Source organism: Mesitornis unicolor, unplaced genomic scaffold (assembly GCF_000695765.1).
Source record: "Mesitornis unicolor isolate BGI_N332 unplaced genomic scaffold, ASM69576v1 scaffold38614, whole genome shotgun sequence".
In the NCBI taxonomy this organism is placed as follows: domain Eukaryota; kingdom Metazoa; phylum Chordata; class Aves; order Mesitornithiformes; family Mesitornithidae; genus Mesitornis; species Mesitornis unicolor.
The window spans coordinates 10,963-21,604 of NW_010182781.1; the positions used below are offsets into that span (position 1 = coordinate 10,963).

A 10,642-nucleotide genomic window follows, 5' to 3' on the forward strand; every position below is an offset into this window, starting at 1 on the left:
TTTATTGAATACACTGGGCCATATTACTTCCTGACTGATGTCCTGAATGCCACTGGTCTGAAAAATCAAGTGATTTCTCGCAAGACCAATGTTATCACATTGGTTATGTAAGGCAAAATTTACAGAAATTAGGTTAAGTTGCTATGTAATACTGTAACTGGGAGGTCAGTATGGTATGTACTTGTCCAAATCACGGTTTCAAGTAAGCTGGTCTGAAATGACTTGTAGGTGCACATATTTAGATGTCAGACGCATCCTTTCTTAAGCTTCATGTAGATACTCAGACTCTGAAAGCAAGGAAATCTGTTTTCCTTTTTTCAGCAAGGATAAATTTGATTTTTATGAAGAGGTTGATTCAGATGAATCAATGACTTGATAGCATAACTTAATAGTGTTACATGAATATTTGAGCAAAATAAGTTTAAATCAGCTGCTGTTGCTGTCTCTGCTTCTTGTTACTTGATTTTTCTGATCTTCATGTTACTGCTTTCTTTGTATTCGATATTGGATAAGTTGCAGCTTTCTTTGCCAATTACATCTTTAATAACTTTTCTGTTTCGCAGGAATCATTGCAATTGGCCAAATTAATGAAGCAATTGACCAAGGAAATCCTGAGAAAACTCTAGAAACCCTACTGTTGCCCACAGCGAAACTGCAAGATGTGAGACCAGCAAATGTAAGGCATTACCAGGATGTTCTGCACCACGCCAAATCACAAAAATGCAAGGTTAGAGTTTTGACTGTTGCCACTTTTCAGAACTGAAACGCTAATTCTTGGCACTTACATGTGTGTCCCTATCCTGTTTCCCTGATGTTTGGATTAGCTGTGCCAATAGGGTTGTAAATAAGCCGGCGACAACAAAGTGGCACTAAGTAATTTTCCACCACAACTTATTATTACTGGCATAAGGGATTAATGCTTAATGTATTAATATTGACATGTATTCTGCATGTGTGTCACTACTGCCTTGACCTAACCTAGTTTATTTTTAATTCTATGCGGTTGCTGCATCTATTACAAAATGTGGCCATTGAGGGTTTTGCCAGAAAGGAGTCACAGTCATGCTGAAGGAGTCATAGTTTTCCTTGAAGTTCTGGGAGTACTTTGAGGAGTCTCAGTTTATTAAATCTGGTGTTTTATAATAGTGGAATTTTGTACATATTCCTGTTCTGGCTTTATCATGCAACAACATGCTGCCCATCTTGCATGTGCCTTCAGTTGAAACCTATCTCAGCAGGATATTGCTCTCTGCTTCCCCAAAAACAGTGCCCTGGTTAGCATCACAGCTTAGGGAAGCATAAACAAAGATCAACCTAACAGCTTGCAGGATGTGACTGAACACAAGTTTAGCTAAAGCTATTGGCACGTGAAATGCTCAGTGTTTGGAAAAAGCTTAAAATTCATACAATGCATTTCTAAAGTAATATCATCAGCTGGAGAAAGCCTTGAACTTTGCCAGCTTATCTTGTCACCTCACCTGTGATACCTGCTATGAAACAGTGTGTTTCTGCTGTCCACTGTCAGAACTTTCAAAAGACATTTGCACATCTCAGCATCTTACTTGGGTTCCCATGTTAGGGCTGGTTTCGCTGAGCACCAGATTCTGAAAAGTTGCCTTCCTTTGCAGTGTGTGCTGGGGAGTGTTTAGTGCATGCTGATTTCTTTACCTGTTCTGGAAGGGCCAGGGTTGGTATTTGCATACAAAGAGTGTTTGTGCAAGTGGTGGCATGGGACATGTCAGACCCTTTGTGCATGCGTTGTGATCCATGATGTCCCCAAGGCAGAGACTGCCTGCATGTGGCAGCCCTGCCCTGGCTCACTCGTGCTGTGTTACCCTGGTGGAAACTCGGTGCCTACTCTCGGTCCCTGTGTGAATGTGCTGGTAGAAAACAAATAGATGTTTCCAAGTTTTGGAACAAAAATTGTGCCATCTCTTTGAAATCTTGTCATTCAAAAATTTGTGATGTTCTTCTGTTAGCCTTTCTCTCCTGAGATATTTTGGTATTTGACAAATACTTAAAACATCTCTGTTTTCAGCTCTTCGTGGTAAAAAAAGAATAAAATGCAATTCTCCTGTTTAGGGAGTGAGAGACTGTACTGTATGTGCCCCCTAAAGAAATTCTGAGATACATTAATTTGACTTCTGATTAATCATAGAACATTGCCATTCTTTAGGTAAAAGATATGATTTATATTTAACTTTCCTTTGAAAAGTAAAAAGAATCCAAACAGAATAGAAAATGGAGTCTTTAGGCATTAGGTCTAAAGTCTTCTGTTTATAAAGAGATCTGCCTTTAATTGCATTTAGCATGTTTTAAGTGTGAGCTGTGACAAAAGGAAGTATTTAATTTACAAGGATCAGATAGTGCCTGCCTGTGAACTTCCTGTGTTCCCCAGCGTCTGGAAAAACATATGGGTCAAACCTGCTTCCTTATTGTAACAGGCTTGTTGCCATGTCCCTGTAACTGTGGTAGCTTTGGGGAAGAGTTGTCTGAACGCAGATCTCCCAATAACCATTACTGCTCTTAATCTTAGATCACACTTAGTTGTTCCTTGCTTGAAACTGAAAATGCAAACTTGGAATTTATTTTTTCCTATAATCTTAAACCGCAGCTTCTGACAGTCCTCAAGGCCATTTCAAACCAAGTGTATTCTGGTCCCAGTGAAAAGAAACCCTGTGTTTAGGAATTGTATTATGGATACCTGAAAAGTTAAACAGATGTGCCAAACTTTGAAATGGTTCCTATGTTATTTTATTTTTTCAAGTGATAGGCACACAGATTTTATAATTAAGTTGGCATTTTTTTATATTTCCGATAAATGTATAACCTCTGGGTTATTTTAAAGTTATCTTTAAAATCTGTTCTTGTGTATGTTGAGGGAATGGCATGATTATCTTTATTCAGGAACCAGGAGAAATTGAAGAGGGTGTAGCCTTACCAGGCCGCAAACTTCTTGAAGATGTTTTTTCAGTGCAAATGATTTTATTTAAGTAAATTTTTTTACAATACTATTATGAAACTGATGTAAAACATTATTTTCTTGTTACTGTCTTACACACTGCAGTTACAAATACGGGCACAAACCACTGAGCTCATTTTGTAGGAACTTAATCGCTATATATGTAGCTTTTGAGTTTCTGTAAACATAAAAGCCAACCCTTTGCTTTATGAATGTGGACAATCAATCATAACTAGCTTCAGTATTTGTAACACTGTAGGTATTTCCTGTAAGGATGTGAAAATAGAGAACACTGCAAAACAGCTTCTCTGTTTTGCTTACCAAGCAAGAATAATACATGCCTGGATTCATACTGATAAGGGTTAGCTCCCAGCTATCCTCATGGGCTAGAGGAGTGCAGGCGCTGACAAAGTGGAAGAACAAGTCTCCAGTGAAAAGCTGGTTAAGCAGCCTCATTGGAGACACTTCCTTGGAAGTGTGTCAGGCTCTGTATCTACAGCTGTAGATTTACTGCTTCTTGAACCTACAGGGACTCTTTCTTTATTGCCATCAACCAGGGCAGTATTTGCTCTTGGCTGTGTGACAGGAGGCTTCTGCAAAGCTCCCAGACATACAGAAAATGCTTTGCCTTGTTCCCATTTCCACTGGCTCAAAACCTTTTTTCCTATCACTGTTCCTGCAGTGACTATGGGCTGAGACATAATTTGAAATATTTGGAAATAATGAATGGGGCTAAAAGGGCTGTTCAGCTATTGACTCCTCTCCTGATATTCAGAGGCTATGGTGACTGATATTCTGGTTTCTTCTCTGTGGCCATGAAGGTGATCTTCCCAGAAGGAAAGGGAGGTGTGGAGCTACCTCCCTGAATCTAGGTGCACCAGATGTTGCAATGCGCATAAGAAAGTTAGAGCTAGAGAAGTATATTTCTGAAGATGATTCTTTTGTCACTTTTGGAAGGAAGTAAATTTTACTCAGTTTAATTGTTGCATCTGAGGATTGTTGCTGCCTGGATTAATACTACAAAAAAACATAATTCCAGTAATACAAATAGAGAAGTAAATTCATTTTTTCCTGGATAGTTTAACCATTGTTAGATAACTATTGGATTGACTTCTGATTTTGGACATTAGAAAATAGAGGAAAGGATCAAGACAACTGTTTAAGCTGCTAAGGCATAAAGCAGTTAGATAGAAAGAATACAACCCATCTGTGTTGTAATAGTAATAGTTAATGTGATGAACAATAAGGATAATATTGCTTGGCACAAAGCAAATAGCAAAAATAGTAAGGATCAAGAGACTGGCTTTAACATACCAAAACCATTCATGAGTCTTGAGTGTTCGTATAATTGAGACATAGCAGAAAACAATAGTTACAAGAGGTATTAAAAACCCAAAGATAGCTAAAGAAACATAGTAGTAGAACTGGAAGGCAGATATTGTTTCACAGGCATTATGCACATCGTGGCAGGTGTAAATGTTCAGTTGTTTCACATAATAGCTTTGTTGCATTATGCAAAGTGGGAGCATGTACAAAAAGACGATGGTCCACACAGTAGCGCAAACTGCAATGGCATAGGCACGTTTCGGCAGACTCTTGTAGGTGAAGGGGTGAACGATGGCCACATAGCGGCTGACACTGATGCATGTGAGCAGCAGAATGGAGCAGTACATGTTGCCATAAAACACCACAGTGGTAGTTCGACACATCATTTCTCCAAATATCCAGTTGTTCCCATTGATGTGGTATGCTATTTTGAAGGGCAGCGTGATGCAGAAGAGCAGATCTGAAACTGCCAGGTTTGTGTAGAGGATGGCGGTGCATACAGATCGGATCCTGAAGAGCAGCATCCACAAAATGATGGCATTAGATGGTACACCCAATAAAACAGCACTGAGGTAGATGGCAGGTATTAGCTTAGTGCTGAGAGAGCTGGTCAGATATTCCAGCGTGGTGTTGTTCACTTCTGTTAAAGTAGAATCATTTGAATTTTTTGAAGGGCATTTGTGTTCCCTGATATGGATGGTCTTTGTCTCCCCTTCTATAGCATAAGGGGGGATGTAATCATAGTCTCTTGCTGAGATCCCACGGAAAGTCTTGATAAGAGACATAGTTTTAATTGCAGAGCCATTTGGTGAAAATTCTGAAGCTTAAAAAAAAAGTTAAAATGGTTAAAAAGGGCAAAATGGATTAACAATGTAATTCATCAGATAAGAAAAGTAAACATCTCCTTGTGAAAAGTGATATAGATTTAAAAGACTTCATGGCACTGTGCTTTGGGTGTTTCTATCAAATATGCTTAGGGTCAATCTTCACTCTATTTGTCATCTCCCACCTAACCTCAAAATTTAGTATGAGTTTAGTGTTGAGTTGATCTTATCACCTGTAGAGGGTTTTGCCCAGTAGTAGCAAAGTTGGTAGTTCATCATATAAGCAGCAGCCTTGTCTAGGCTTGATTGGAATTTCCAAAGCAAACAGAGGTGCTATCCTTGTCACTTCATGGATCAAAGGCATGACTGCAAAAGATGCAAAAAGCACTGTCTTGCCTAACATACGCTGAAACTTTTAAATTAGAAAATTTTAGAAAACCTCAATTTTTGGTCTCATACCAAATGGATTCTAGTATTTTCTATTCATCACCTTCTGACTAAAGCAAACCAGATCTTTTCAGCTTCTTACAAGTGAGGAAGGGCAGTTAGTCTTGAGAAGTGGAAGTAAATTCTTTAGATTATATTAGATGACATTTATTGGTAAGTGAATAAAATTATTCATGCAGCAGGAAAATTTCCAGTCAGTAAATATCATTAGCATGTGGGCAAAGCCAATGATGCCATTTACGTTAATGCCTGTTCCTTGATCTTTAGTAAAGAACTTTAAAGACATTGACATTTCCAGATGAAGCACAAATGTGTTTAACATGTGGTTTTAAAGAGTATTTTGCAAAACAGATTTTGCAGAATAAACAGCTGTATAAATAATTTTGAATTTAAAAAAATTCTAAGTTATGTTTAGTGACAAAAGACTTAGTGTAAAGCTTAGAGCATGCATCTTGAAATGAATTCAGAAGTGAATTTAAATTTGGATGAAAATGTGTGGCCTTTTCTTTTACCCTTCCATACTGAAATAAAATATGGAAAACAGTTTTATCTATGCTTGCTAGCAGATATATGGTAGAATGTTTTGAAATTATAATTAGTAGACTGCATCCCTTTTAGTAATTTTCTGGATGGTTAATCCAGAAACAGAATTTTGGTCACTCTTTAAAAAATGTATATGTGCATGCATGTGCATATATACTGGATTTATAAAACAGCTTTAAAAATGAACTTCATTTGAAACCAGCTTTAATTCTAGTGAATTAAAAAAAATGGGCTTATTATTTGGTCATTTCTTTTGGTTATTTTTGTCACAATGGTTATCTGAGCATTTCTTTATAATATCATCATCTGTGAAGTTGTAATTCTGTTAAACACTTTTAAGCAGAAAGAACAAAACTCTACAGGATGAAAGATTATCATAACACTACAGAAATACCATAGAGAAGGTGCATCTTCAGTAAGCGCAGAAAGATCCCATAAATAAAATTCCTTATAGAACGTGACTTGAGTAAAGGAGGGGAAGTAAGGTGTCACTGAATGGAAGAATAAAAATATGCCTTAAGTGAGGCTTCCTAGAGTATTTGTAATGAGGCATGTAAAATTCATTTAAGCTGGCAAAGTGCCGACATCATCAAAAAGCCTATGTTACCAACTAAAATATAGAATAGATACAGAAAGAAGGACTCACCTGTTGTAAAAAGCCTGGAGGTAAGAGAGAGCAATCCAGTGAAAACCAGTATCTTCATCATAGTACATGAAATCCAGCTAGCCAGACAATGGTGCTGTTCTAGTTCATCTCAAGAGGTGTTTGGGGGGATTTTTATCCCCCTTTGTAAGAGACTAAAGAATGATTGATCTGTCCTCCAGAAACATCCTGTTAGGCATGAGGTCTGTGGTAAGGAGCTAGTTTGTTCTTTGTCTACTACAGCAAGAGGGTGTGACGTATCCAAATATGCACACATGACTCAGTTTCAGCCTCTGCCCAACACAGATATAAAATTGCTTTACAGCACAATTTAACTCCTGATTTGCCATGAGCCTTAAGCCAATGTAGGGAGCTCTACTGGAATTTGTACATACAGATATTTGGGGAAAAAATATGTTTTCTGGAAAAAAAATTCAAAGGGTGTATTTATTAAATTCTCAAGCTTCTCATCCACAGATCAAAATTATCTGTTGCTGAACTCTGTACCTTTCTTGAGGAAGAAGCCAGACTTGGGGAAGAGTGTGGTGGTTTTGGTTTAGGCAAGTGCAAAGGTGAAAGCAAGCTGCACATATAAACATGCCTTAAGAAAACTGTGCTTTGCTTTTCTGCCTTCCACCTTACCTATGTGCTATTAGCTGTCTGTGCTCCTTCGATCCAGCTGTCTGCTCTGCTCAGAGTTCTCACCCCTTCCCAGCCTGCAGCCTCTAAAACCTTTCACCTATTTTCATCTGCTGTTTTGTTGATCCTTTCTTTTTCTCTGCCTGGCTTTTTTTTTTACTTTTTCTTCCTTGAATGCCAAATAACAACAGCTTGCTTCCAGCAGACAAAATTAACCCAAGTCTTGGTCTGGCATCCAAGCTATCAACGAGGCTCAGCATAAGCTGTACTTGGCTCCAGAGTAGTGTTTGTGTTTGTTCTTGTATTTAGTGTGTAGAAGGTGGACACCAGATAAGGAATTCTTTTCAGTTTCACAGTTCTTTTTGCAAAATTGTCAGCTGTAGTTTGGGAATTTAGTATATACTCTATCAAGTGTTAACTTTAACTTTCTGCTTTCTACTATGTTTGCAGTGTGTGTCCACTGTCATGCAATTGCCTAATACTACTACTATTTTGATATTCTAATACCTTGTTTTTATATATGATGCAAGCTGAAGAGTCTGTCTTCTTTTTTTTTTTTACCATTTTCTCTTTAATTTCTGTGGATAACAGAATTATTAATTTTTGGTCTGGAGTTGGGTGCAAAATCAGAGATCTGTTGTGAAGCTGGTTTTTAACCACACTGTTTTAGCTTGAGAGAGTGTGTGGCTTTTATTGCCTGAAATATTTGTGTGCATGTACTCCTAGATCTTTATTGAATCAGTACATTCCTGTTTCTCTCATCATTAGTATATTATAGACCTGGCACTCCTATTTCTCTTCAGAATTAATTTTGTTCCTCCACCTCCTGGATGAGATTTTAAATGTCTCCAAAACCTTATTTTCTCAGCCGAAGTGCCAGTTCACCTGTGAACCTGGGCAGAAGGGACATGGTTGGTTAGTGGGGATGCTGAGCCCACTTTCCTGCATCCTCTGTTTTAACATGGGTTTAATGCCATGCACAGTTAGCCTGCAGGAAGAGTGAAACCTGCTCTGCTGCTTAATTCCTGAAACGTTTGCCACCTCTGCTAAGTCATCATTACTAAACCTGAGTTGTCTTTCTGTGTCGGTTTTCGCTGTTATTTTCTAACATAATGTGTACTCAGGTGTACACACACATCCTTTCCAGATAAGGGATTCTGAAAGAAAGCCAACTTCCTGCGGCATTCTGCTTTGTGCTCTTCATGCTACTGTCACAGTGCTGCCTGATAATGTGTGATTTTATTTGACACTCAGATTACTTTGCCTATATATCATGGAAATACATGAAAATGTTTCTAGCTTCACTCAAAACTCTTATTAATTTTTAGCAGGATGATATCTTCTACAAAAGAAAACTTTCAGAGCTTTATATTTAAATGGGAGTTTATGCAAGTCAATAGATAGAATGTAAGTGGTTCTCATTGTTGATTTTAAGTGGTCAAATTATTTTCAGTGTCCAAGGGCTTTGCAAGGGGTGTTTGTATATCAGAGCTCATCAGTATGTTCAGACAACTTTTGTTATAATTCTTGATTTTTTTCAAGGCATTTCTCTGTCATTTCTCCAGGAAGCCCAAGATGAATCAGCACTTCTGTGGCTGGATGAAATACAAAAAGGAATCAGTGATGCCAACCACAATATAAAAGAAGCAGTGATCTGTAAGCAATAACCTGTATCTTCATTGCTCTTGTTTTCCTTAATCTTAAATAAGTGAAACTGGTAAAGTTTTGGGTTTTTTTTCCACTTCAGGAAAGTGTGGCAGCCCTTTAAATACATCAAAGGAAATTAATGCCTGTTCTTTGTCGTACTGAAATTAGGGTGACTTAGATATCCAGCACGGTGTGTTGGTTTTATTTGAAGTGGTAATCCTTAAGGCTTGGCTATAAATTTAGTTGTACAGGTTAACAATATGACCAAGATTTCTAGTGTCAGTGTATCTTCACATGGTTGGTGAAACAGAAGAAAATAACAACAGGGAGGAATAATAAAATAAGTTCAAGAACTTATTTTGCTTACATAAAATTAAAATGTTGATGTGTGTTCTAAGAGCAAATTTTTCAATGTTTACACCTTTGCTTATTCTGATTTTATTATAATGCCTTTTATAAAGTGCTAAAAAACTTAGGAACATATTAATTTTTAAAATAGTACAAAAATAGCATTCAGACTTTTTGGGGAAGCGCTTGTTCTTCCAGTCTGTAAAGAGGAGGAAATATGTAGGAAAAATGCTGAGGCTTAACCTGTCAGAGCGTTATGTACTAGGTGTACTCAACACCTTCTGTCAAAGTTTGCATTGAATATAATAAATACAGAAAAAATATACACAACATATAATAAACTGAGTTGCAAGTAACACAGAAACAAGTGTAGCTGGATGTATGGATCACATCGGAGAGCATGGTGGTGTCCTTATGTGTTTCTGCCTGGGGCCAGCATAGGCCAGCCAAGCCTGCTAACTTGGCATTCAGTATTGGTTCACCTTCTGCTTGAGTTGGCTTTGGGTGAGTCAGTGTCACCTTCTTTTTACCCTGACAGCTCATGAATACAACTGCTGAACTCAGTACATTCCTGCAGAGCTGTATTCAGCCTTCATTAGCGCAGTGTGTCAGCCTGTCTACTTATAGGCAGACTATGTCAGTAGTTGATGCTTTGGAAGTTGTATGTGGAAGAAGAACACGCAGCTAGCTATTACAAAATCTTCCATCCCTGCTACAGAGACACTGAATTTAGTATTACTGTTATTTTAGAATTGATTTAATCAACTCATACAGTCTTAATATAACCACCCAGATACACTGAAGACACCTGAAGTATTTTTGTAGGGCACACATCTGTTGTGAAAAGCACCTGGCGTGTATTTTCTGAAATGGGGTCAGATGCACACACATTATCCCAACCAAAGTCTTGCACTCAGGAGTGCTGATACCTTTTTTTTTGTGGACTAAAGAGGCTTCCCATCAATGCCATCTAGAGATACGAGGAAGCATCTGGGTGCAGAGAAAGGAAGGAAATGCATGGCTTATAAACAGGTGTAAGCTAATGAGCAACTTGAAAACATCCCCATTTGTGTCCACTAGTGTAAAAGCATTAAGAATATATCTTATAAATGAAATTATGCACAGCATTATCCATTTACCAGTACCATACGATGTTACTAAACATAAGTCACTGCTTTATATACATACTAGCTAGTTGTTGTAATAAAATCTTTTCATTTAAGTGGTGAGCAACCTGCTACATCACTTAGATGTACACAAGTC

General features: G+C 37.8%; 1 protein-coding gene across 1 annotated transcript; it reads right to left on the reverse strand.

Annotated features, from left to right (window-relative positions):
* Positions 1–3,933: 3,933 nt before the first annotated feature.
* F2RL2 (coagulation factor II (thrombin) receptor-like 2) lies at positions 3,934–6,800 on the reverse strand. The gene is made up of 2 exons (XM_010183900.1): positions 6,749–6,800; positions 3,934–5,111 (listed from the first exon to the last, which is right to left on the reverse strand). The coding sequence occupies exon 2, from the start codon at positions 5,071–5,073 to the stop codon at positions 4,024–4,026; it is 1,050 nt and encodes a 349-aa protein (XP_010182202.1). The 5' UTR covers positions 5,074–5,111; positions 6,749–6,800; the 3' UTR covers positions 3,934–4,023.
* Positions 6,801–10,642: the final 3,842 nt, after the last annotated feature.